The sequence below is a fragment of the Nelumbo lutea genome, chromosome 3, assembly GCF_056320005.1.
Source record: "Nelumbo lutea isolate HS-2025 chromosome 3, American lotus-T2T, whole genome shotgun sequence".
NCBI lineage: Eukaryota > Viridiplantae > Streptophyta > Magnoliopsida > Proteales > Nelumbonaceae > Nelumbo > Nelumbo lutea.
In genome coordinates this window covers 38551961-38579621 of record NC_142686.1, presented here as the reverse complement: position 1 = coordinate 38579621, position 27661 = coordinate 38551961, and the positions used below count along the sequence as shown (strand labels likewise).

The window sequence follows — 27661 nt, the reverse complement described above, 5'->3', positions numbered from 1 at the left end:
TTACAATTTTGATCCTTAGTTAACTTACTAACAGAAAGGAGATTATATCTTAAACTCGGAACATGAAGAACATATTTCAAATAAAGTCCTTGGTAAAAAACATCTCCAACTCCAGACACAATTATTGTATTCCCATTTTCCATTGAGACTTTTATCTCACCATCACATTTTTTATAATTCAAAAAAGTTGTATGATGTCCTATCATATGATCTGATGCACTGGTGTCAACAATCCAGTCATTGAGATCATCTTTTTGTGATAATAGAGATGATGAGATATTATCTCGTTGTGCAATTGCTGTTGTAGGTGTAGAACCTGATGTCTCAGAAATTTGTTGCTGGTGAAGAAGAGACCTTAAAATCTCCATTTGTTTCGGTGTGAAAGCTGTTGTGTTAGGCTTCTTTGTCTCAGCAGATTCGGCTACGTGAGCTGAAGGGTTGCCTTTCCTCTGATTCCGTGGTTTCCAATCTGGAAGTTTTCCATGAATGTCCCAGCAAGTCTCCTTTGTGTGATACGGCTTTTTGCAGTGTTCACACCACTGGTGGTTTTCTTTTTTCTTCTGAGGTTGAGACCGAGTAGATGCAAGTGTAGCTCCTTGAGATCGTTCCTCTAGGATTCCGTGTGAGGATGGGTTCAGCATGACTTTCCTCCTTTCTTCTCGTCAAACCTCAGAGAACACCTCACGAAGTGAAGGAAGGGGTTTGATTCCGAGAATACGACCTCGTACTTCATCCAAGTCTTTATCGAGTCCTTGAAGAAAATCAAATACTCGATTTTCTCAAGGACTTGATTGTACAGTTCTCCATCATCAGTACACTTCCATGGAATTGTATAAAACAAATCCATTTCTTGCCATAGGTCAATCAACCTGTTGTAGTACTCAGTTACTGACATTGATCCATGCCTTATGTTCCGCATGAGAGAACAAATTTCAAAACACTGAGACGTGTTTCCAAGATCTAAGTACATCTCCTGAACAGCCTTCCATATTTCGTGAGCATTCTTGTAAAACAGATACGTGTCCTATTTGCGGCTCCATGGAATTGATTAACCACGCCATGACAATGGAATTTTCATCTTCCCATGTCTTGTAACTCGCATCACTGCTCGCTGGAGGAGGGATTTCACCAGTAAGGTAACCCACTTTTCCTTTTCCTCGAATCACTAACAAAACGGATTGAAACCATTCACGAAAATTGGACCCATTTAATTTGTTTTGGGTAATCTCAGAGAATGGAATATGTTAGAGGTGGTGAAGGAGGTTCCAAGGGATCTCGATGCATTCATGGTTGAATCAACTACTGTCGAGTCCACTGTTGATGAAGAATGGCTCGTTCCAGACATCGTCGCAGGCTCTGATACCATGAAAACATAAACAAATGTTTGAAGATTTCTGCTCTAATTTCATTGAGAAGATTTGTACTAATATATACAACTTCTAAGAATCAATCTAGAAGCTATTCTAGGAAACTAACCCACTAATTTAGCCTAAAGAAAAAAAGGAAACTAAATCACAGCCAAAAAAAGAAAAATAATCAGTCTAAATAAGAAAATAAATAACTAAAAAAAACAGGAAAGATTCTGACCCGGATTCCACAAGGAATAATCCCCGTCATCCCTTTCCAACACTTGCAAGTCACTTCTTTGCAGAATGGAAAATGCAACAAGAGACTAAACATTTAGACTTCTTAACATTCAGTACCAATTATCAGCAAACTACCAATCTTACAACTCTAGGAAAAAAAAAAAAAAACAACAACAACAACAAATTACCTTGTGAAAGTGAAACAATAAAATGCAAACAGATTTGAATGACAAAAACCTTTTACAAAGATGAAACAGATAGTCATAATTATCCTAGTTCATATTCTAATACTTAACCACCAATTCTAAACATCAAGAAGTACCATAATTCAATATGGCTCATTTATTAACCTAATTTGAACAAAGTGACAGTCTTAAAAGTACAATGAGATGAAAGATATTGAAACATCCAGTAGGATCTACTCTAATGAAGAATATTATGTAATCTTAATAAATATCATAAATAGTGATGAATATAGAAGCTACAAAACTATAAAGGGAAAGTAAAAAAAAAAAAAGAATACTTATTTACAAGCTAAAGAGTCTAATATTCGTAAAAGGAAAACATTTTCTTCCCATTTCAAGTGATTTCAATTCAATTCAGCCGTAATCCTAACTATTTTAAGTCAGTTAGACAAATCTTATCCTGTCATTGTGGACTATCAAGAGCCAAGTGATTTATATATCAAATAGAAGATTTGCACTGTTCTGTTGGATCAACTGAAGTACCATTAATGTTCTTTCTGACGATCCAGACTTGGTGTTACAATTTGCAAATTTGTTACAGTTAGTTCTTTATCCAGTGGATGTTCAGAAAGCTTTTTAATCAGTATATTAAACATTTTAATCAGTAGGATCTGCTTTCATTTATAACCTTCCATGCAATTATTTTTTTATTGGTAACTTGAACTTTATTAGATTTTATAAAAGAATAAGTATATATGCTACAACAGAATACCCAGGATTCCTTTTGTAAGGCTAGCACCTGCCCCCGCCCCCTCCCCTTACATCAGTGCCCTAATACAATATACCCCAGTAGAGTTATGCCTTATGCCTCATTAACCCCTTGTCTAGCCATGGTATCTGCCACCACATTTGTTGATCTGTATGTCCATGTGAAGCTTGCATTAATTTCTGACTCTTAAGGTTCTCAGCTCCTTTAAATAATGCCAGTACCATTGAACACCCCTACACGGCTACACCACAAGTTTCCTCACTTGGTAACTGACATAGCTGTCGAGACTAAGCAACAAGGTACCCCCTGCTCCTGTTACCCCAAGTGCTTAAGTGGGTGTTTAGGCAACAATTAAGTGGCAGTTTCTTAGAAATAAGACCTATAATGTTTTGGAAACCACTCATGCTGATATGTGTCATATTAAGTTCTTATTATTCTTTACTGAAAACCACTCATGTGTATATATAATCACACACACACACACACACACACACACACACACATATATATATACATATATGTGTGTGTGTGTGTGTGTGTGTGTGTGTATGTATATATAATCACATTTCATTCCATTCAACAAAGCAGCATGAAACATTAACAATCATGAATTTTCATATAGCCAGAATCTTAACACAAAAAAAAAGCTAAAGTAACAGCAATAAACATTTAAAACCATATGGCACAATCTCTCTCTCTCTCTCTCTCTCTCTCTCTCTCTCTCTCTCAGAGCAAGATAGAAGAATCTTCAAGATAGTTTCTCCTCTTTGGATAGTATTCGTGAGAAGATCTTATCCTTAATCTTTTCATGGATGCTGGTCCACCAACATTTCAATGATGTGAGCAGAGGGGAGTTACAAAGAAGCTGGCTGCAGATTCTGCCTACTTCCCCTTCCCCTCCAATTTCAACAACTCTACATCCGCCAAGGAGGGAGTGTGAGTTCCTGTTGCAGCTTGATTGCAGCTTTAGAAGGTCGTTGCTTCCTCCCTCAGCAGCTGGAATAGGGGGCATTTTTAGAAACTCTAATGGGTACATCTTCTGGGCTTTCAGTGGTCCAGTTCAAGCTGTAGATGCCTCTGAAGCAGAAGCCCACTCCCTACTAGAAGGCTTAAGGCTTGCGAAAGAGGCCCCATTTCAGCCCCTTAGCAGTAGAAGGGTATTCAAGGATCACCATCTAGTGGGCAAAAGACTCAGATGAGCGACTGTGGAGGATAGCTCACCTCCTTGCTGAAATTCATGATCTGTCTTCTCTGCTGAACTGCACCTTTAGATTCTCTGGCCTGTTTGTACATCCCCCCCCCCTTTTGAATATAAGTTATCTTTCTCTTCAAAAATTAAAAAAAAAAAAAAAAATACACCCAACATCAAAGTTATTAGAACTATTTACTTGTTTGAAATTTGAATGACTCGACTGGTTGTTTGAACCAGGTACTGCATGGATATGGACATAGAAATCAGAGTTTGAGGCAAATCCAAGAGTCTGACTTAGCAAGATGAGAAAACATGAAGTCACAGACACATCTATGGAAAAGTATGTATTATTAAAATAGTTCATATTTTTTTAATTCTACCATTACCTGCAAAAAGAAATATAAAGTGTTGCCTTTGTTACCGAATGATGTTTGATATGAAAAATGGCATTAATCCTGTATACTAGTCAAGGTTCAAAGTATCGACATGTATCGGCCTGTATCAGCCAATACGTATCATTCCGGGACCCCTCCGATAAGCCCCTACAGTGGGTGTATCGGAGGTCTGACTGGTTCAGGGGGTAGAGGAGACCTAAACCGGCCCCCCTGAACCGGTTGCAAAAAAAAATAAAAAAAAAAAGCCTGAAACACTGTATTGATTCGCCCGATACTCCCATACTGGTGTATCAGGCGTATCGATATTTTGAACCTCGATACTAGTTATTAGAGATAAAAAGAATTGTTATGTAGAAGTGTCCTCAAGAATACATGGAGTGTTGGGCTCCAATGCATGTCTGACACAAACACATCTCCATTTAGGAGAGTCCACTCAGGACTGGTTTGAACAATGGTTTACTGAAATAAATGGACTTTAAGGGATAGACAATTTACCAGAGGGGCAAGTAGTTCCCAGTTTTTCCAGTTCAATCATTTTGTCAAACTTCGTTTTCAAAAAAAAAAATCTTTGTAATTTGAATTTTCTTTTTGCAAAAAAAAAAAAATGAGAGCTCATGAGGATGGAACTTCACATCTCAAGGATTACACATCTAACATCTGGAAGTGATGGCACATTTCCATTGCTACAACTTTAAGGCACTAATTTGAATTAGAAAGGATTTGTACTGTACCATTGCATGTATGTCTGTGTGTGTATTATAAAGCCATGTATATTACTATAACGTGCTTGTTCTTCATCTATCAAAAGGAAATACTATTTTTCATTTGAACTCCAATTATATAAAAATCTCCTCGAGCAAATATAATCACATCAAGAAGCTCAAAGATAAAGATAATTACCAATCAACAAGCTTCTTCCAAACTTCTTGAGGAACCAAAACATAATCACAACCTTCTTCCAGTGTTCTAGAAAGCTCCAAATCATTGCTTTCGGTATCATTTTTATTTTTAACTAGATCATAGTTATCTATAATTCCTGGTCTTTCTGCTGTCTTTAAAAGCCCATTTGAATGTTGAAAACTAGTAGACTGATCATTAATTGAACAATTGTCTCCTCCGACATAATTTTGCCAACTCATAAACCACCTGAGAAAGTACGAAGCAAGAGACTTAATTCTTCAATATAAACAAGCAATGGTGCCTACTATGATGCCAATACAGTCTAGCATGAAAGCAGAAAATTTTCCTTGATTAAGCTACTGGATCATTTAGCAAAAGCATGGAAAGAATTTTATATAAACAGAGGACATTATTTAGATAATACCAAATTCAGCAATCATATCTGTCTAGACTTGTGTTTCATTTCCTAGTGGTACTAGAGACCCCCAATCTTTCCTACCACTGGTTCAGCCAAGTCCCTTCCTCTCCCCTCATATTCATAAAAAAAATTATAAAAAACAAAAAATACTAACTTCTGGGTAATAAATTATTTTACATGTACCAGAAGTTAGGTTCATATCTAGTCCACCCCTCCCAAGACCCCAATTTGTCAGGACCAACATTGAGTAATGGCTTTTTCCCCCGAGAGCGTCTGATACAGAAGCATGTGCATGGGCAGATCGATTTAACCCTCTTTGGAAGACCAAAGTGAAGCCCTCAGATACAAAAATAAGGTTAAAAGGACTAAAAGGATTCAGGCCTCATTCCCAGTTTGCAAAAGGGACTAGGAGAAATTGGAGAAAACCAAAATTGAAGCTCTGTAGCCTCAGGTGAAGCCAGTTACCTCAGCTGTTTCCCGGGACATGCCTAAACATGTGGTGTGATGCAATCATCTCTTTAAGACTCATTTATGCGAGAAATTCAAAATATCCTCTTTTTGGGTTTCCAATGACAGTCTCATTATGTGAGAGAAACTCATTAGAATTTCTTGCATAAAGATCTGACTTCATAAGATATAACCTATCATACAGTTTCTTGTTGCCAGATTTGACTTGGGTTTGATTTGTTCTTGGTTGATTCTTGAACCAGTTTTTGACTTTTCTTCATTTCATGAGATCTATTGCTTGAGAATTATCCTTTCTAGAGTTCTTACTTTTTGAAATCTATTTCACCTGCATCCTTTCTGGAGTTTTGCCTTCGTAGACCTTCAAGATTTGTCCTAGAGGAAGAAAGAGTGGTTCATTCATCCCTAAGAAACATCACATCTTAGAAGACCATAACTATCACATAAAGCTCACTTAGCATCATGAATTTATTAGTTCTCTTGATTCAAATTTCTCACAACTATTCCACCCTAAAATCGAGTGATAGCTACCTTATGATTAAAAACTCAAATAACATATCCAGTATCTTTAGTTTTTTTTTTATCAGTAAAAATCTTCCATTAATAACAGAGAGATTAAGATACAATAGCTAAAGATTGCATAGGAAATTGCAACCTCCAGCAATCAGTTGCAATTCTGCCCAGTACAATGAAGATCTATTTGCCCCTTGTTTTGCTAGGGTATCCGCCATCCCATTTGCATCCCTTTTAACCCAACCAAACTGAGAGTTGAACTTCCTTGCAAGTGTGTCAATTTCTCTGAAAATAAACTTGAGCTTCCAAGGTGCTGATGTGATGTTTTTGACCCAAGAGATGACCAATAGAGAGTCTCCTTCAATTTCTAAGTCTGTTGTTCCTATCTGCTCAGCCATCTTTAGACCTTGAAGTAGGGCTAGAGTTTCAGCCTGTATTGAGTCACCATAACCTATTGGTCCAAAGTAGAGTGTCACCACCACACCCAGATAACTTCTAAACACACCCCCTATGCCTGCCCTTCCAGGGTTGCCAAGAGAACTCCCATCAAAATTCAGTTTTAGTTTGTTCCATGCTGGTGGCTTCCATTCCATGCTTTCAAGAAGTTTAGGTACATCTGTTTGTGCTATTTCAGCCCAATTCCTTAGTATCTTATTCGTGGAGTAGTTTCTAAATATCTCCATGGTCTTCACCCAATGTTCAGTTCTGATTTTTATGGCTTCAATAACTTCCTCCATTGTTTTGCTTTATACTGAAAAGATTCTTAGGTTTTCCTCCCAAATAATCCATATTATAGCTACTCTCACTGCCTTCCATATACATTTTCCCCTTTTCTTCCATTGACACAGGAAAGAAGGGCTGAATAGACTTACCACGTCCTGAGGGGGAGCCTATCTGCATCCAAAGAGATAACAAACAACACTCCAAATACCAGAAGCAAAAAAGCAGGATAATAGTAAGTGGGCTAGAGGTTCACCACATCCCAAACAAAGAACACACACATGAGGAGAGAGGCAATTGTTTGGCCTCCTTTTCTGTAGCACATTACAAGTGTTTACCTTCCCTAAGAACACTTCCCAACAGAAAGCTTGTACTTTTGGAGGGATCGGTTTAGTCCAAATTTCTATCACTAGGAAGTTCACCCCCATAGGGTTAATATGAGTGAGCAAACCAAAGAAAGATGCACAGGAAAATAAACCATCAGAAGTTGGGGATCACACTCTACAATCAGATATAGATTGGTCCCTCTCAAGTGTTGAAATCAACAGCACTAGAGATTCACACTCATTTTCCCTCAACCCTCTTCTAAAGCCAAAATCCCAAGAAATCCATGATTCTGAAAGCACACCAAACCTAGCAACAGGTTTGTTTTTATAGTTTGATAAAGAGTAGAGGCCTGGGAAATTGAACATAAGAGGCACATCCCCAACCCAAACGTCTTCCCAGTTTGTTGCCACAACCAACACCAAACCTGATAACTCAAAGATTGCCTTCCAAGGAGAGGATGGAGCTGCATTAGGGGCTAATTTTGCATCCCAGCTGTTATCTACATCATCATGTAAGCTTTTAATGACCCTGTGCCACAACCTTTCTTCCTCACAAGGGAATCCCCATAGTCATTTCCTTAAGAGGTCCTTGTTTCTCTTTATTAGGTTCCCTATACCTAATCCACCCTGGTCCTCAGGGTAACAAAGTTGCTCCCATTTCACTAAATAATCTTTCTTTTCTTCACCTGGCTCCCACAAAAAGTCCCTCATAATCTTCTCCAATTCCCTAGCTATTTTCACCGAGATCTTAAAGGTGGAAAAGTAAGTGGGAAGGTTTGCAAGGGTTGATTTTATCAAGATGATTCTTCCCCCTAAGGAAATATAATTTTTCTTCCACATTGCCAACTTCTTCATGAACCTCTCTATCACCGGTTTCCAAAAGCTTTCAGCTTTCGAATTCCCACCCAAGGGCATTCCTAAGTATTCCAGAGGTCAATTTTTCACTTCACAACCTAGCAGATTTGCCATGGCTTGGATATCCCCCCTTTAATGTTGATTTCGGCTACACAGCTTTTTCCCCAATTGACTTTCAATTTGGAGGCCTGCTGAAATTCATCCACCAATCTTTTCAGATTCCTTAAGCTGGCTTCATCACAGCTTTCACAGAAAATAATTATGTCATCAGCAGATTACAAATGAGACACCACCACTTCTGATCTACCCATTCTCCAACCTTTAAACTGGTTTTCTTGATCAGCTTTGGTGATTTGTCTACTCAAAACCTCAGCCACAAAGGTGAATAAGAATGGAGATAAGAGGTCACCCTGTCTTAGTCCACTTTTAGCCTGGAAGAAATCCTTTGCTACCCCATTCATTAGAATAGAAAAATGTGCTAAGCTAATACATTCTTTAATCCACATCCTCCATCTTTCACCTAGCCCCATCTTTTCCATTAAATTCAACAGGAATGACCAATCCACCATATCATAAGCTTTTTCAAGGTTCAATTTACAAATTAAACCTTTGTCACCTTATTTTCTCTTAGCTGCCACACACTCATTTGCCACTAAAATTTGATCCACAATTTGTCTAACCTCTACAAAAGCTCCTTGGTTCTGAGAGATAATATAGGGCAGTACAATCTTCAACCTACCAGTCAAGACTTTAGCAATGATTTTATACAAGCTACCCACAAGATTTATCGGCCTGTAATCCTTAGGGGTTTTGGCCTCCTTTTTTGGCACTAAAGCAACAAAAGTTGCATTTGCTCCAGACGATAATTTTCCTTCTTGATAGAACTCCACAAATACATCCATTAATTCATCTTTCAAAATTTGCCAACAATCCTAATAGAAAACCATTGAAAATCCATCTGGACCCAATGCTTTAGATCTATCCATTGAGAATATTGCTTCATGTATCTCCTCAATAGTGAAGGCTCTTTCTAGGAGGTTAACTTCGGATTCTGGCACTTTGTCCCACTGTAAATCTCCCAATTCTGCCATGTTTTCATCAAAGGATGCTAGTATTGACTTAAAGTGATCCACAAAGCATCTTTCAATTTCTTCTTTTGAAATTTGGTTTTTCCATCTTCTCCCATTTGCTAGAGAGTGGAAAAAAGTGGTATTTCCATCCCCTTCCAAAAGCCATTTACATCTAGATTTTTGCCTCCAAGAAATTTCTTCTTTTCTTAGAATCTCTTCCAATTGCACTTTTAAGTTCCATTTTTCTATTCTATCCTCCACCCTACACTCTTTCCTAGCCTCCTTTTGGTCAACTTCCTCTATTTTCCTGGCTAAATCCTCCTTTATGACCTCAAGTTTTCCAAATTCCTCTTTGTTCCACTCCTTGACCTTTTCCTTCAATCTTTTCAGTTTCTTAGAGAATCTCGCCACTTTCTTTCTAGCCCTAATCCCATCTTTTGACCACCATTCTTTTACCCTTTGCAAAAAGTTCGGAACTTCTAGCCACATGTTTTCAAATCTAAAAGGTGTGGGGCCACCAATAAGATTTTCTTGGTAAAGGCTTAAAGGGAAACGATCAGAAGTCACTCTAGGTAGGGCTTTTAGTGTCAAAGTGCCCCACAGCTCTTCCCAATCAATGGAGAACAGGAATCTATCCAGTTTTGAGCACACTTGATTTTCTTGGAAATTTGACCAGGTGAAAGAGGCTTGTAACAAGGTAGGCTCTTTTAGTTCTAGGGACTCAATCAAGGAATTGAAGTGTTTCATGCTAGATGTTAAGGGTTGGTTGGGGTTGTTTGTCTCATTTGTATATCTTATTACATTGAAATCCCCACCCAAACACCACGGACCCTCCCATATGCCTCTGACTGCAGCTAGCTCTTCCCAGGATGAGTTCCTCTCTCTATATGAATTCGGCCCATACACGTTAGTCAATACCCACTCCCTTCTATCACTCATCCTCTTGGCTTTTATTGATACTGAGTGCTGACCTATAAGTTCCTCCTGACAGTCAACTTCATCATTCTTCCACATTGTAAGGATTCCACCCGAGGCACCCCATGACAGGGCATAAATCCAACTTAGACCCCTGCAACTCCAAATACTTCTTATCCACCTTTTATTCAAGTTTGAAAGCTTTGTCTCCTATAACATGACTATAATCGGTCTCTCCTTTCTTATCACATTCCTGATGATTCTCCTTTTCTTTGCACTTCCTAAACCTCTTACATTCCAACAAAGCACTTTCATTTCACTCTTTTTTCCCCGACCCTAATTCAATCCCAAATCCTATTCTCCTCTTTTCTTCTCCCTTTTCCTATTTACAGTCTTCTCATAGGACACACCACAGGCTAGCCTTTCCACCTCCTTCATTCTTCTCTTTCTTTTTTTATCATCTTCTACCCCCTTTCTAAGATAGACCTTTCCTTTGTCGAACTTCCTTTTGGCTTCTTTTTGTTCCTTTCCTTTTACTTTGGGTACCTCTCTACAGCCTTCTTCTCCCTCATCCAAACGGCAGTCTTCCTTGTCCTTCTCTTGGGTACCTACAATAACTTCATTTCCCCCCTCATCCTTTTCCAAAACCATCACATTAAACAATTTCTCCTCATTGTCTTTTCCACCACCCCCTCCTTTTTCTATTGCACATGGGTCATTATCCGCCACCAGTGACGTTTCAACAGCTGGAACAACAAAATCCAAAGGCTGAAGGTTACAAGGATCAAAATCAAATGAGTTTTGACAGAAAAGTGGGGGCGAAGAAAGAACTGGATTGAGAGGAAGGGGGGAAGAGACTCACTAATCTTGAATCTAGATTTCATTGATTCCTCCAAAGACAAACCCAGATGGCTCAGGTTCAAGTACAGTGTCCACCTGCACAGCTGGGGGGAGTTGTTCCTCAAGTGGTTCCAAAGTCGGTTTGCAATGGAAACCCGTCTCCAAAAAACGGCCACCCTGTCTTTGTTCTTGATTTGTATATATTTTTTTCTCTATCTGAGAATCTCCTGTAGGCCTTCCACTTTCCGCAGTAAGGTTACCAGCCCCTGAATCCTGTATCTCCAGAGTCTCCGTACCAGCATCTTTAGAGAAGAGCAGTTCAGTTCTAAAAGCTTCAAAGTCTAAAAGTTTGCAAGTCTTTGTCGAGTTGATGCTACCAATACTTGACAGTAGATCACCCTCGTCTTCTTCCACATCTCTTAACACCTCCCAACCATGGTTCAAAGTATCGATACGATACGATCGAAACTCATATCGTATCGATACTTTGAACCATGCACCCAATCTGAGTCATCTTCATAGTCTCCTTGCGAGAGGGCTGCTTTCATAAGCCTCAAATCATCCTTAGGGATAATTGCCACTAGAGTTGTAAATCGGGTCGTGCCGGGCTTGGGTTTTCAGGCCCGTGGGCCGTTCTAGCATGGACCCACAGCCCAGCACAGCACAGTCCAACACAGCTCATTTTCATATAAATCAAATCTTAGGATTTTTTATTTTTTGTCTATTTTATTAATTTATTTTAAAATTTCTTAAAAAATTGTGCCTCTCATGGCCTGGCATGGCCCACAAAGTCATGTCGTGCCAACACGGTATGGCCCGGTTTACACCTCTAATTGCCACACCCCAGAACTAAACCTCAACCTTCCCCAAATTTCTAAATTAATCCTAGGGATTCCACCTCCTTTATTGTGTGGCACCATTAGCATTCCCTCTCTTTTTGGATCAGTAAAGAAATGATTTATTAATAATTAAACTGGAGAGTATACAAAGAAGCTTCCCAAGTGGAAGGGTGAGATGCAGCCTCAAATATAAAGAAAATTACAATTGAGCCCAAAACTTATTTACCCTATGCACCCCTTGCTTAGCTAAGTAACCTGCTATCCCATTAGCCGGACTCCTTTGCCAATGAATCTTTACAGTCGTATTAGAGTTTAACCATTTGAATCTTTTCACAGCTTCCCTGTAGGTTGGTAGGTCCAAATAATAAAGTTCGGAACTGTCATCCACCCAACTACCAGCTTAGAATCCACCTCAATTATCAATTTGTCCATATTTAGCTGTCTTGCAAACTGCACCCCCTGCAATACTGCTTGGAACTCAACAAAGATAAGAGTACCTCAAACCAACCGGGCCTGAATATAAAGCAACTATATGCCCACCCACTTCCCTGAACACAATCCCACTCCTGATGGCCCTGGATTTCCAAGCTACAGCCTTCAAAGTTTGGTTTTAAGAAACCTTCTTCAAGGGGAACCCAGGCTGGATTAGGCCTAGCTTTAGCATCTGCACAGTTTGCCACAGCTCCCCAATTCTGCCAAATATCACCAAAGTGGAAAAGGGAAAAAAAGATTTAAGGTTTTAACCCAATATATAGCCCTTGTGATGAAACATTCACAAAGAACCTCTGTCATTTCTATATCATTGAAAATTCTAGCATCACTAGCATTCACTCTTTTGACCATACTAATCAGACTTGAACATGCCTTGCCTTGGCATTCTTTTTAAAAAACAAAATACAATTTGTAAAATACTAGAACCCTTTTTACATAAATCACCAATTGGAGTAAAACATGACATCTGGGTTAATTGATAACATTGCAATTCATAAAGTACAAAATTTGAATTTTATGGACCTGTCTACCAAGTAACTGATGAGTGGACGAAGGTAGCTCCTCCAAGCACCATTGGTCCATGTGCCAGACTGAAACCATGAAAGTGTAAAAAGTGCATCCAGATATTCTACTGCCTTCTGTCTATGTTTTTAAATCCTTGAAAAATCAAATAGCAACCTTATTCCTCTTCTCAATGCAAGAGTTTTCTCCCCTAGTCAATCACCAAATCTTCTCCAGTTCCAACCCATTAGCCATAGCACTTTAAATCCCTTGGGCATTGCTGCTGAAACAGTCAAATTATATTGCTTTGGTTCTTGTTGACCAACAAAAAGACCCATTAGCCACAGCATTCTTTTTGCTGCCACCACTGAAACCAGTCCATTTGGCCTGTTTCTTCATCAATTGTTGTTCCATAGGGATCTCTTTGCTCCTGCCTCTGCCACTTATCAAAGTATATCCATCTTTGTTTTTACAAGAAGGGGCTTAAATAAAAGGAGAGTGCTTAATTAAAGGTGGACACTTAACTTCTTAATTCTTATGCATTTTATAATTTATATGTTGTGCTTTACAGTGTTAATATAAGAAAAGTTACATCAAGCCATTTATATTCTTTCCTTTTTTTCTCATTTTGTTAGGGTTCAATCAAACATACAAGTCACTGCAGTGAGTTTGAACTCTGCAAGACTTGAACACAGAGATCAGAATCAATACAAGATACATAAAGGACTGTGACCAAGAAGCAGGTATTCTTTTTTCGTTTTTTTTCTGTTTTCCTTTTCTTTTCTTTTCTTTCTTCTTCTTCTTTGATGTAGGTAGTTGCATAATCTGTGCCTGCCTTCAAACACGAAATGGACAGCTGTTAACCATCTCCCTTCCGATCCAGTTAAAGAATCAGTAATGTCAACCTCAATGATTGAATCTCTTCCTTTGCAACCTTGCATGTGGGATGTTGTACAAAAATTCTACTGTTTTTTTAAGGCAAGGTATTATATTGAAAAAGAAAGATAACTGAATACACCATCCCATGTACAATGAGAGCCTGTACATTGGGAATATACAAAAAAGACATGAGAAATCAGTTAAAAAGAAAATCTGGAGAGCATTGAAAGCCATTGTACACTTAAACCAATAAGACAGAAAGCCTAGACTTTTGTTCTTGACTGAAGCTACATCATTATATTTATTGTCAAAAATCCAATAGGTTCCTTTCCTTCCCTAGACCCCACAATATAGTAGCAAGAAAAATCCTCCAAAGCAGCTTGACCCTTACATTCAAACCCTTGAGAGTCCACCGTTGTAGAAGCTGAAGGACTAAAACACCAAAGCAAGACCAAGCCATTTCCCATAATTGATGAGAAAAACTGAAGAAGAATCCTCATAGGTATTGTCAACATCAACAATCCATACTGATGAATCTTTGCAAGGTCCATCCATACTGATGAATCTTTACAGAGTTAATTGCTTAACTCTGTAATGAAGCATAACACATCCTCTAATGAAACACTGTTCATTGTATTGATCTATTTGGCTCTTCTTTTTGTGACAGTTGTTATGTTTGAAATATTAAAATTTAAAATGAATTCTTGTTAATTTGTTAACAGTATGATGCTTTTACATGTTTTGATGTGAAATTATAAGTTATTTGATGAGTATTATTGTTAATTGTTAGTGTAGATGATAGCTAGTTACCATGCAAATTATGAAATTAGCCTAGGATTTGGGGGTATTTTATCTTCAAAACTCACTGCCACTCCCTAGTCGCTTAGCTTCGCCTTGGTGCCTTGACAATTACGGTTGTCAAAATCTTACAATTTATGATACTTTTCATGATTCAAATGATGAATCTAAAGGGTTTCTATTTGAATCTTATATGTGAATCCTCTTCTACAAAAGTATTATGATTTATTATTTGAATCCTCTAATTTGATTCATGCAATTCAAATCAATTCAATTAAGACTTAGGGGCTGTTTGATCATGGCTGAAGTGTTTGAACTGAAAGACTTGCTGCTTTGTCTTTTAGTGAATAAATATTTGGGTATAACAAACAACCTTCAGCTTCAGCCATTATGGAGTTCACAACCTCCTTGATAGCTTATTACAATAGATCCAATACAGGGTGTATCATAGTGGTTTCCAACTTGGGTGGCATAGAATACAGGTGGAATGGCCAATATTAATGCCATTCCTCCCATATCGTTTGTTTGGTCAGTATCATACTGTATTGGTGCTGTATCCTGTATCAGTAAGTATCAATTCCGTATCAACTGATACATATTTATATTTCAAATTGAATTTTAAATCATTAATTGTGCCAGCCCATCAAATTCCACCATTAGCCTATCATTAATTGTTCCTTAACGCATTTTATATTAATTGGAGTCTTTTTAAATTTCAAAAGTCAAATTAAACACATTAATTACCATTCAAATCCTGCCAATACTCTCTTATTAAATACAAATTATAAAAAACAAGTACCATGCTTATAGAGAAATGTGAACCTTTGTCTTTCAAATTAAAGGTGTGAGCACATACCAGTAGGCCATTCCCCAGTGCTATGCAAGTAATTAACTTAAATTTTATTTAACTTTGGGGCTACATGTAATTCAAATAAGTAGTGCTATACACGAATTTTCAACCCAAAAAATTAATAAAAGTGATCACTAAAATAAAGTTGTATGATATCCATATGTGTTTATGTCTTAGGCGCTGCTTGATAACAGTTGAAATGGTTGAATTAGCTTATTGCTTTGTCTTTTAGCGAATAAGTTTTCAAGGAACTTGTGGGCTCCTTAACGGTTGAAGCTGAAGTTAGGTAGTACCATACCCTTGAATATTGTATTATTTTATTATTTTATCCACTAATAAACAAAACAACAAGTCATTCAGTTCAGCAACCTCAGCTGTCATCAAACGGCCACTTGGGCTTATGGTGAATATGGATTAAAAGTAGTGTCTATATCTATTTATCAAAAAACCTATAATATATATATATATACACACACACACACACACAACTATAAAAAGTACGAATAGGGTCTAATATTTCTGAAAATTTTCTGGACTAAAATACCCCTTTTTTGAAATAAGGTTCCTATCTATTATGAGGGCAGAAAATGTAATTTGAATAATACTATTTGCTGCATTCAATTCCCTCTCATTAAATCCCATTTAAGGTATTAACTCTCGCCACCCTCATTTAACCATAAATTTAAGGCATTTTTGTTTCTTTAATTACTAAATTCCACTAATTAAATCTATACATAAATAATTCTAATAACATAAAAACTTGTACTTTTGGAATTAACTTGGAAAAGCATTATTTTTATCTAGGTGGTGGTAAGAAATTAAACAATTTTGGGTCAAATGGGCCAACCCATGTTGCTGCCACAATTAAATAATAAAAAATTAAAACTTGATAAAATGCAAAAAAAGTATAGAAATTAAAGAAAATCTTGGGAACATCTTTAATATTATATATGCATCATACTAAACAAGAATAAGTATGATAAATAAGAAATACTTTTCTTAATGATGGAAATGGAATATAAAATTTAAAACCAATTGGAAATAAAATTATTTTCTTATTCTCTCTCATTAAGTCTCTCATATCTAAGGTATATTCTCTCATTAAATCCTATATTTAAGATATATTTTTCTCATCATTAAATTCTCTTAATTAAATCCACAACATTGATTTTAATAGTATAAAAATAATTTGAAAACAAAACCATTTTCTTCCCTCCCGGTGGTGGGTAAGCAATTCAACCATTTGGGTCAAATGGGTTAACCAATAATGCCATAATCAAATAATAAAAAATAAAATAAATAATATATAAAAATACAAAGAAAAAAGAATTGAGCATATCTCTAATATTATATATTCATTATACTAAATAAAAGTAAGTATGAAATGTAAGAAATATTTTTATTAACGATGAAAAAGGAATTACAAATCTAAAATAAACCTTGAAATTAAATTAAATGATGTCATAGTCAAATAATAAATTTTTTAAAATAAAAATACAAAAATAAAGAAAAAATTAGAGAACAATTTGGGCACATATTTGATGTTATATATTTATAAAAAAATAAAATATTGGGTCCATTTATAATATTATACATTCATTATATTGAACAAAAATAAGTATTATACAAAATTCTATCAATGATGGAAATACAATAACAAATGGTTTGGGTGGTAGGTTAGTGGTTTGGGTCAAATGGATTAATTAATGACGTTATAGTGAAATAATTTTTAAAAAATAAAAAGGTACAAAGAATCAAAATTATAAAAATTATAAAAAATTTGGACACGTATATAATATTATATATTAATTATATCAAATAAAAATTAAGTATAACAAACAAACATTATTTATATAATGTAGATGAAATATATAATTTAAAATTGATCTAAAGCATGCTATTTTCCTATCTAGATGGTGGGCCAATTATCAAACTTTTCAAATAAACTCATGATGGTGTCATAATTGAATAATAAATATTCTAAAAAGATAGAACACAAAAAATGAAAAGTATACAACTTTGTCAAAAACATTTGGGACATTTTTAATGTTATATATTCATCAAATTAAATAAAAATTTGTTAAAATAAAAATTAATTTTATTTATGATGAAAATGGAATACAAAATATAATAATAATAATAATAATAATGATGATGATGATGATGATGATGATGGTGGTGGTGCTGATAATAATTTTCATTGTAATTTAAAATTTTAGTGTGCAATGCACGTCCACATTTACTTGTGTGTGTGTGTGTGTATGTATATATATATCAGCATTATCAAAGTCAAAGTGTCAACTAGTCAATTGATCAGTTGAGAGCCAGACCAACCACAGCACCAAGTAGTTGTTTGATACTCATGATGTTGTTGGCTTGTTGCCTAGGATGACTAAGCATCAACTAGATTGTCTAGTTAACCATAAAGCCATTTTAAAGCTTTACTTTCTTGTTTGTATCTCTATCTATTTAAAATGATATAAAATGCGTTCGCATTTTGTTATATTCATGTTGTTACTTTAAATATTTGTGGTGGAACATGGTTGGTTGATGGTATATAAAATAGGGAAAAAAAAACAAAATAAAAGAAGGCAATGGATGAGTTCTTTTAAGTTTTATTTTAATCAGTGGCATCCTAGTATGGAGTTGATACACACAAAAGGGGAATCAAGTAATCAAGGTTGCACTTTCTATTGAGAGGTATATTGTATTTGGGTTTTCTTTCAAGGGAAGTGTTGGATATTACAGGGATATATTTGTAATTTTGATAAATTTTGGGGACTTGTCTGTATTTATGGGAAAAAGAGGGGTCAATGTGAAAATTCAAAAAAAAAAAAAGGGTCAGTGTGTGATTCTGATATACTTTGGTCTTTTGTTTATTTAAGTCATTGGTTATATAGGATGAGGGTTGAGTGAGAGTGGACATTTTGCATCTCTTATTCTCATGGTGTTGCAGTGGTGTAGGTGGCAAGAGCTTGTTAAAATAGCTGACCACTCATTAAAGCAGTCAGTTGCTACTGTTAACAGTCAACTACTGGGTAAGTGTGTTTTGTGAGTTGGAAATGCGGGCGCGTGTTGAGGTTGCTTCAGCATCCTTAATTGCAAACTGAAGCTGGTTTTCCTACCTTGAGTTTGAGGGGGTGTGTTGAGAGATATATTGTATTTGGTTGTACTTGGGTTGTCTTTCAAGGAGAGTGTTGGAAGTTACAGTGATATATTTGTAAATATTGATAATTTTGGGGACTTGAATGTATTTATGGAAAAAGAGGGCCAGAGTGTAATTCTGATATACTTTGGTCTTTTGCTTATTTAAGCCAATGTTTGTGTAGGAGTAGGGTTGAATGAGAGTGGACATTTTGTATCTCTTATTCTCATAGTGGATGTTTTCCCTCTCTTCCCATGGATGTAGACTACCAAGTCAAACCATGTTAAATCTTAATGCTTTCTCTTCTTTCTTCTTTCTATTTTCCTATTGGTTTATTATTCTTCTTTCTTGTTGTTTAACATGCTCAAAGGCCCTTGAATAGATCTTTATTCTCAAAAATGCCCCCTCATGTGAAAACCCATCAAGAAGTATGGACAAGCACAAACCCATGACCCATCCATACCTTGTGCTGAAATTTAATTAATTATAGAGGAGACAACGAGAATCGAACACTAGACCAAGTGGTCGAAATAGGCTCTAATACCATCTCAATGAACCATTCAACCTAAAAGCTTAAGCTGTTAGGTGAGGCCTCGAATAGATTTTTATTCTCCAACACTTTTCTTTGGACTGTAAAAATTGTTTTTTATATTTTCAAAGCAAAGACTATAAACTAAATATTCAATATCACTTTTTTCTTTCATAGCTTGGAAAAGAAAGAGGTTCCAAATAGGCATATAGACCTAATCAAGGATATGTATGAGGGTGCAACAACCAATGTTAGAACACTTGTGAGAGAGACATCAGATTTTACAGTTAAGTGGGTCTTCATCAAGGTTCAACACTTAACCCTTATCTTTTTGCACTGATCATGGATAAATTGACTAAACATATTCAGGAAGAAGTCCTATGGTGCATGTTGTTCATTGGCGATATTATTTTAATTGATGAAACTAATGAAAGATTAAATACAAAACTAAGTTTATGGACAAATGCCTTAGAAACAAGAGGTTTTAAAATAAGTAGAGCTAAAACAAAATATATGATATGAAAATTAAATAATAATAGAAGTACAAATCAGGGTACATCTAGGATTTGGGACAAAGAGATAACTCAATGTGACCTTTTTCAGTACCTTGGTTCAATAGTTCATAACAAGGGAGAGATTGAGAAGGATGTCATCCATAGAAATAAGCAGGATGGACAAAATGGAGGAGTGTATCCAAAATCTTATGTGATGGGTGACTACCACTTACATTAAAAGAAAATTTTTATAAACCAGTTTTAAAGTCAGCTATGTTGTATGGAACAGTGTGTTGGGCAGTCATAAAACATGTCCAATAAATGAATGTGACAAAAATATGTAATTGTGTGTGTTGAGATGGATGATTGGAACAACAAGAAAGGATAGGGCTTAGAAATGAAGCTATTCAAAGGAACCTAGGAGTAGTTCCATTAGGTAATAAAATGAGAGAAAGTAGACTAGGATGATTTGGTAAAATGCATAGAAGACTTTTGAAGCACCAATAAAAAGAAGTGACTTGTTGCAAGTTGAAAATGCTAGGAGTAGGGGTAGACAAGAAGGACATGGGTCGAAGTAGTAAGAAATGAATTAAGCACTAATAATTTAACAATGGATATGGCATTAAACAGAACAAGAAATAGGACTCATGTAGTCAACCCCAAATAATTGGGATAAGGCATAGTTATAGTCTATATTAGCTTGATAGTATTAATATCATAAAATTTAGAGCATATGTAGGGGTAGACAAAAAGGACATGGGTCGAAGTAGTATGAAATGAATTAAGCACTAATAATTTAACAACGGATATAGCATTAAACAGAACGAGAAATAGGGTTCATGTAGTCAACCCCGTATAGTTGGGATAAGGCATAGTTATAGTCTATATTAGCTTGATAGTATTAATATCATAAAATTTAGAGCATATGTTTTTTATTGGCTATTCAACGCCTAGGCACCAACCAGTCATTGTAGCAATGAAAGGCCAAAACAACTTAGTCATCACCTCACCAAATTGATAATACAGATTTTTGGCACGTCTATGGGAAAAAACATAAATAATCTTACAATTTATGACACGATCACAATTTCCAAAAGATTGCCTAAGGTACGGAAACAATAACTTTCTATTTCATATGTTTGTACTAGAAGTGTGCTAAAATAAAATCCTATAGCAAATAAAGTCCAAATAGATTTCTAACACCAAAAATATGACGAAGCCTACTGATTAACCAAGAGCTAATGCCATATGTGTTAATTGTCATATAGTCCAAGTAAAAGACCTAAACAAAAAAAGAGACAATCGGGAATTAAACAAGCACTGCCACATCCTTGGTATCATTGATAGTCTGAACGAACTACAGGATTACATACTAATTCAGAATTCAACAATTCAGTAGCAATGGACATATAAAAATAAATAAAAATGCAAAATGCAACAAAACGTCCAATTTAAATACCTAGCGGAAATAACATAATACAGGTTCCCTTCTTTCAAATTAGATTCTGCTGCTTCAGTCAGTTCCTTTATAATGCGTTTTTCTTCCTCCGGAGTGCACGGCAAGCAGCTCGCTTCGTTGTCCATCAGGAAACCCGAATTGGAAATTGTCATGATTGATCAGAAAGCGGTTTCTTCACCTCTTTCTCCGATCAAAACTTTAAGAAAGGGGAAAAAAAAGCAATTACAGGTACACAGGTTTCAAACTCATCTATGTATTGCAGCCTCTGATCCCCAATATACGGCCAAATCTACCCTCAAAACAAGTCATGTAAGAGGGAGAAAAAAAAAAACTGAGTGGGATGGGGATAGAATTTTGGGTTCGAGTATCAAATGAATTTCTGATTCCTTCTGTTCATAGGAGTGGGATGGGGATCGGAGGGAAGCGGGAAGAAACAAAGATTGCACGTGGTTTTAATCTCGTAGAAATTCGAGAAGAGAAAAGAGAAATACGAGGGAAATCCGACTTCTACTCCCTCATCGTCTCTTCAACTGTGTCCCATTTCCTCCCCTCGATCGGGTCACCAGTCACGCCGTCACGCGGAGCTTTAAATGGCAGCCCGCACCCCGCAGAGTGCAAATGGTCAAAATACAATTACAAGCAAAGGATACATTGAGGGGCCATTTAATAAAGACCCAATGTTTTTTATTTATTTTCGCTTCAAAGAGAAACGACTGAACTGATCGTTATTTTGTGTTTCTAACTTTTTTTTCTGGGAATATTTTCGATTATTGTTATCCTCACTCTACTGTCAGCTCGAATTTTAAAATACGATAATTTAATGACTAAACTTTTAAAAACGTGCCAATTTAATATCTACCCGTTAATCAACCATTAAGAAATATATGAAAATATACAAATGCCCTTTTAAGCGTTATTTACTTTTTTTTTTTATCAATCATCTAAACATTGAGAAAAATGAATAATCCTATTTTTTTTATTCAAAAAAGATAGAATCATCAGAATGCCCATCTTAATCTCAACTTGCTTGAATAGAATAGATAAGAATTTGGGATTGTTCAGTTTTTTGTCAATATTTAAATAATTGATAAAAAGAATTAAATTATACTTGAAAAGGCATTTATCTTCTTTCAAATAATACTTAACAGCTAGTTATTGATAAGTACTAGATTCACACATTCTAAAAATTTGGAAACCAAAATAACAATAAGCCCAAAATACAAAATATTAATCAGAATTTCTTTTTCCTTTTATTCTTCTTCTAATGACTTATTGTTTTATTTTTAGTGGGTAAAATAACTGAACCGGGATATATTACAACACAGGTGTGTGAATACACATGGGGCTCACATGTAGGTTCATTGTATATGGAAGAGTGGCATTGTTAGTTTCCGTGTCAATGTTACCCTAAAATTTAGGGTAGTATCTCTTTATTACTCTAACTTTAAAATGTGTCAATGCAATACTTTTTAACTCCGTCCCTTTACTGCTTTTAATTTAATATTTTCACGGACATTATAATAGATTGTAAATTTATCAAATTGCCCTTTCGATATTACAAATAATAAATACATTTACATAACCACGAATTGCCATTTTTATTGGATAGTAAATTTATCAAATTACCCTTTCATATGTTGCCTATATCGAGAGGACCCGCTCTCGTTCGTCCAAGATTGTTAAGTGCCTGAGACAAGACATTATTCACTATGACTCTAATGGATGAATTGAAGAGAGTTCGGATCGTCTCTCCCCTAGTGACAGAAAATTTTCTGTCCCATCCAATAAAATACTACCACAACACCTATTTGTCTATAACTCAAATTTAATGAGTCCATACTTAAACGGCAGTCCGGACTCAAAAAACATTAAATTTTATTAAATCGCTCAATTTTAAATAACTCCCTCCTTTCTTCTTCCTCTTCATTGCAATCAATTGTTGTCTTTCCGCTGTATCTCTTCTTCCTTCGGACATTTTTTCGCCTAAATTGACTATTCGAGTCATGACTTGGTCCTCGAGGCACGTGGCCCCAAACTACCGCCTTGCCATATCATCCTAACTCAGTCATATCGGCATAGTTCAGTCGAGTTACACTATTATGGTGGCCCCCCATCTTCTCCTTTCAGCCACATCAACTAAACATCACATGGATGAGTACAATTACGGATAAAGAGGAATAAGTAAGATGGCTCCATTAGGGAATGAGATTCTATCCCGAATACCTCGGTGCCTAATTTCATCCTAACAATCCCAAAAGCCCAATCCGACCAGGACGCGGATCTTTGGCTATAAAAATGTACTCCATGCTCAAGGTAAGGGACCAAACTTTTGAGACCTACACAGCTACTTAGCTCGGACCGATGTCCTTATAGCTCGGTCCACCCATCCCACCACCTTCTACTAACTTGAGCATCAGACTTCTTATCTGGGGATAATTCCTCGGGTCTCTGACTTTTGTTTCCTTTATCACATGTCTTGAAGCGTGGCCTCGTCCTTGTAGCCCGGCCCCGCCATGCCAACAAGGACTACCTGATCGCCTTCCCCAGTTCATGCACTACCTCGGATTAAGCAGCATCAGATTGACGTCGACTATGGGAAGCACACAAAAAGCCTTTCTCGAAAATCTAATTCCTCTTCACGCAATTAAGGAAGCGATCAAGATGCCTAAAAACCAGCCTAAGTGATCAATTAGCCATTCTCCGTCTTGGGAAAACCAACACTCCCCGCACCAAGAAGTCACGCAACCTTCAGCCGTAATTAGACCTGTTCATGGGTCGGGCTCGGGTTGGGCTTTTACTCTCCATTAACAGAAATATGTTAGGCCCGAGCCCGAGCCTGAAGCCCGACCTAATAAAAAAATTTAGAAATTTTCCCTATTCAATAATCAATATAAATCAGAATTTTATTTACATTAAAAAAATATATAAATTCAAATTTTATTTATATTAAAAAAAGAATCTAAAGAAGGGAAAGAGGATGTGGAGAAGAAGAATTTGGTTGGAAAAAGAAGGGAAGGAGGTGAAAAAAAGAGGGGTATTCAACTAGGGTTTTTAGGTTTAGTTATAGGTCAGGCCGGGCTATTTTGGCAAATCTCGAGCCTGGCTATTTTGGCCCAAGGTTAAGCCTGCGGGCCTATATACTTGTTCAAGCCCGTTTGGGGGTCGGGCCACCCGGCCCATGAACAGGTCTAGCCGCAGTAGATCAAGTGCAGTTCTTAGCCATGCAGGAAAAGGTTTATAGGATCTTCAAATTCATGCAAACACTAGGGTCTGTTGCGCCGCTCAACCGAGCCGCCCCCCCAGACGCCCCGACGCGCACAAAGGACGATTCTCAGACCGAGGACCCCAAAGCACGTTGGACAGACGTAAGGGTAAAGCGGCCTGAACATATGAGGTAGGACACGACCCAAAGGCCCACCGCCACTGTCTGTTCTCACGGACGGGACCATCATAGCTAAACACACCAATTAGTGTGCATCCTCGCCAAAGAAAGGCTTGGCAAAAGGACGCCATGCTTCAAGGTCTCTGTCGTCGAGTCAAGTTCGGTCAAGGATCACCCCACATGACCCAAAAGGGAGGTCGTACACACTACAACCCCAAATAACGGAGACGCCAAGATTAAGGAGCTTCAGCAACATCTGGAAGAGTTAGAACATATTTCCGCACATAAGAGTGCAATCCTCGCCGTAGATCAGCCTGTGTAGGCCACCACACATATCACCAAGGAGCCACCCTTCGTCCAAGACATCATGGATGAGATACCCCCTGCTGGATGGTAAGCCCCCCAACTTGACAAGTGCGACGGGTACTCCGACCCCTTCGACCATATTGCGATGCTCCAAGCCTAGATGATGCTACATGGTGCGTCGGAGGGACTGATGTGCAAAGCCCTTGTAACCATATTGCAAGGCCCAGCCTTGACATGGTACTCCTCCCTATCGTCGATGTCTATAGTGTCATGGGCACAACTGGAGACCCTGTTCCTAGCACAGTTCACAGCAAGTCAGAAGCATTGAAAAACCTCGGCCAGCCTCATGCAAGTCCGACAGAGAAAGACGGAGTCCCTTAGGGACTACCTGAGGTTCAACAAAGAAGCACTTCAAGTCAGAGACTTAAATCAATCAGTCGAGGTGGCGGCCATACAACACAAACTCCGCCCTTCCCCGTTCAACTTCCTTCTCCATCTCCAAGAATCCTCCTCAAACGTTGATCGCACTAATGATCCACGCACAGAAGTATATCAACGCTAAAAAGGCTTAGGCACAGCTTAGAGACGAGGATGAGAAGCCCAACAAAAAAAGGAGAGAGAACGGCAGGCAAAAGTCCGAGAGGTCAAACAGAGACCCCAAGAGGCAAGATTGTCGGACCGACCATAGACCTCGCACCCCGCTGCCGACCTATCGGAAATTCACGCCGCTTAATGTTTTGCGGTCTGAAGTTCTGATGCAAATCCACGACCGCAACAATGTCAAGTGGCCCGAGAAGATGAAGACACAAAGTAACAAGAGGAACCAAGACAAATATTGTGAGTTCCACAAGAACCATGGCCACGATACAGAGAACTGTTTCAATCTACGCAACCATATCGAAGATCTGATTAGGGACGGTTATCTCAGCGGCTTCATAGACATAAAGGATAAATCAACCCAAGAAGAAAGAAGACCGAACGAAGCTTGGCAGCCTCCGCCCTGAGGCCCCCTAGCCAGCGTTGTCCATGTGATATCAAGGGAAAGCGCCTCCGGAGGGAAAAGCAGCTTGGGACAGAAAATATATGCTCAGTTGTGTGAGATCGACGACCGAGGTCATGGGAGGAGGCACGACACATCTATTACCTTCCCTGACGACGACCTCCGAGGAGTCCAGACACCGTACGACAATCCCTTGGTCGTCACAGCCTAAGTAGCTAACTTTGAGCTACGGGGATCCTAATTGACACAGGAAGTTCTATCGACATATTGTTTGAAGATGCATTCTAAAAGCTCGGCATCACCAGAGAGCGGCTTGCACCAGTTAGCACTCTCTTGATGGGATTTTTGGGAGAGTCCCTCCAGTCCACTAGGAGGATAACTCTCCCCGCCTTGATCAGGGATGGCGATGTGACTGCGATGACCATGGTAGATTTCATCGTGGTGCACTGCCCCTCCTCTTACAACGTGATCCTCGACAGACCGACCCTCAATGCCCAGTAAGTCCTAGTCTCAGCATACCACCTCGCCATGAAATTTCCAACCAAGTATGGCATAGGGGTGGCATGTGGGGACTAGAAAACAATGTGACATTGCTATCAGTTATCCTGCCGAGGACCATGTCCAGTGACCGAGACATTGATGGCAGAAGCATATGACCTATTCGACAAAGTAAAGGCACAGCGCAACCAACCTGTGGAGGACCTCGTCCAGGTCCCCTTATTTGAGGATGACCCTGAAAAGACGGTTGGTTGCGCTGTGGAGCAAGAACTAAACATTTTATGTTAGATATTCAATATAAATAGAGTTCTACCTATTTTATGTTAGAAAGTTTTAAACAATTTTTTTTTTTATTTCTGATTTTTATAATTAAAAAATGCCACATGATATTATACTTGATGAAGATTTGGAAATGACCATTTGTATAACAGATTTTTTACATAGTTTTTATGGTGCAAAAGGAATTTTCAGATGTTTATTACCTAACAAGTTGTCTTTTAGTTAATCAATTATTTATGGTTAATGAATGTTTTACAAAATATTGAAAAAAATCACATGAAAAATAAACTTAAAAATATTGGGAGAACATTTATTCTATTTATTGTTTAGCTTCAATATTAGATCCTAGGATTAGAAAAAAAGATGGCGTAGATATTTTACTTGAATCATATTGTGAAAATATGAATATTAAAATTATAAATCAAAATGAATAGTTGATAATTTATTATTTAAAATGTATAATTTATATGAATCTAATATGGTAATTTACCAAAAAAAAAAGAATCTAATATGGTAGGATATAAAAAATCTACAATTTGTACAAGTGCAACTTCCACTTCTAAAACAACTAGTTCTAGTAGTGTGAAATATAGACTTTGTTCTTTAATAAGTAGGAGGAAGAAATGTGATGCCACCTTCTCAACAAGTTCATTTACTTAACTTAATTTTTATTTACAACCAATTTTTTCTAGTTTAATTAATTCCTTCAACCCGAAAGGAATGAATAATTTTGATATATTTTGCATGGTGGAGTGGACATGAAAAAAATTATCCAATCCTTGTCGCACGTGATCTACTAACCCCTTCGATATCTATAGTTCCATCTGAGTCTTGTTTTAGTAGTGCATGTACTAAGGTATTGGATGACAAGAGAAGTTGTATAGATGATGAAAGTCTGGAGATGTGTATTTACTTTAAAGATTGGCTAGATGTTGATGATAGATTACAAGACAAATGAAGGCATGTCAATACCCCTGATGATTCATTTGAAGTAGATGATCAAACTTAAGATGGAGATGGAGGTGGAACTTGAAGAAAAATGATGAAGACAATATTTTGTT

At 37.2% G+C, this 27661-nt stretch overlaps 1 protein-coding gene across 2 annotated transcripts in view; it reads right to left on the bottom strand.

Moving 5' to 3' along the window:
• The window catches only part of LOC148864341 (ubiquitin carboxyl-terminal hydrolase 9-like), a 52214-nt gene extending 30378 nt beyond the window's left edge, over positions 1 to 21836 (bottom strand). The window contains exons 1-2 of one of the 2 annotated variants that reach the window (XM_088977408.1): positions 21136 to 21836; positions 5028 to 5273 (exon numbers count right to left, since the gene is read on the bottom strand). In XM_088977408.1, coding sequence (XP_088833534.1) covers positions 5028 to 5273; positions 21136 to 21287 — 398 coding nt within the window. In that variant the 5' untranslated portion in view covers positions 21288 to 21836. The remainder of the gene's footprint in view (positions 1 to 5027; positions 5274 to 21135) is intronic. The other variant, XM_088977409.1, reaches the window with a different exon arrangement.
• Positions 21837 to 27661: the final 5825 nt, after the last annotated feature.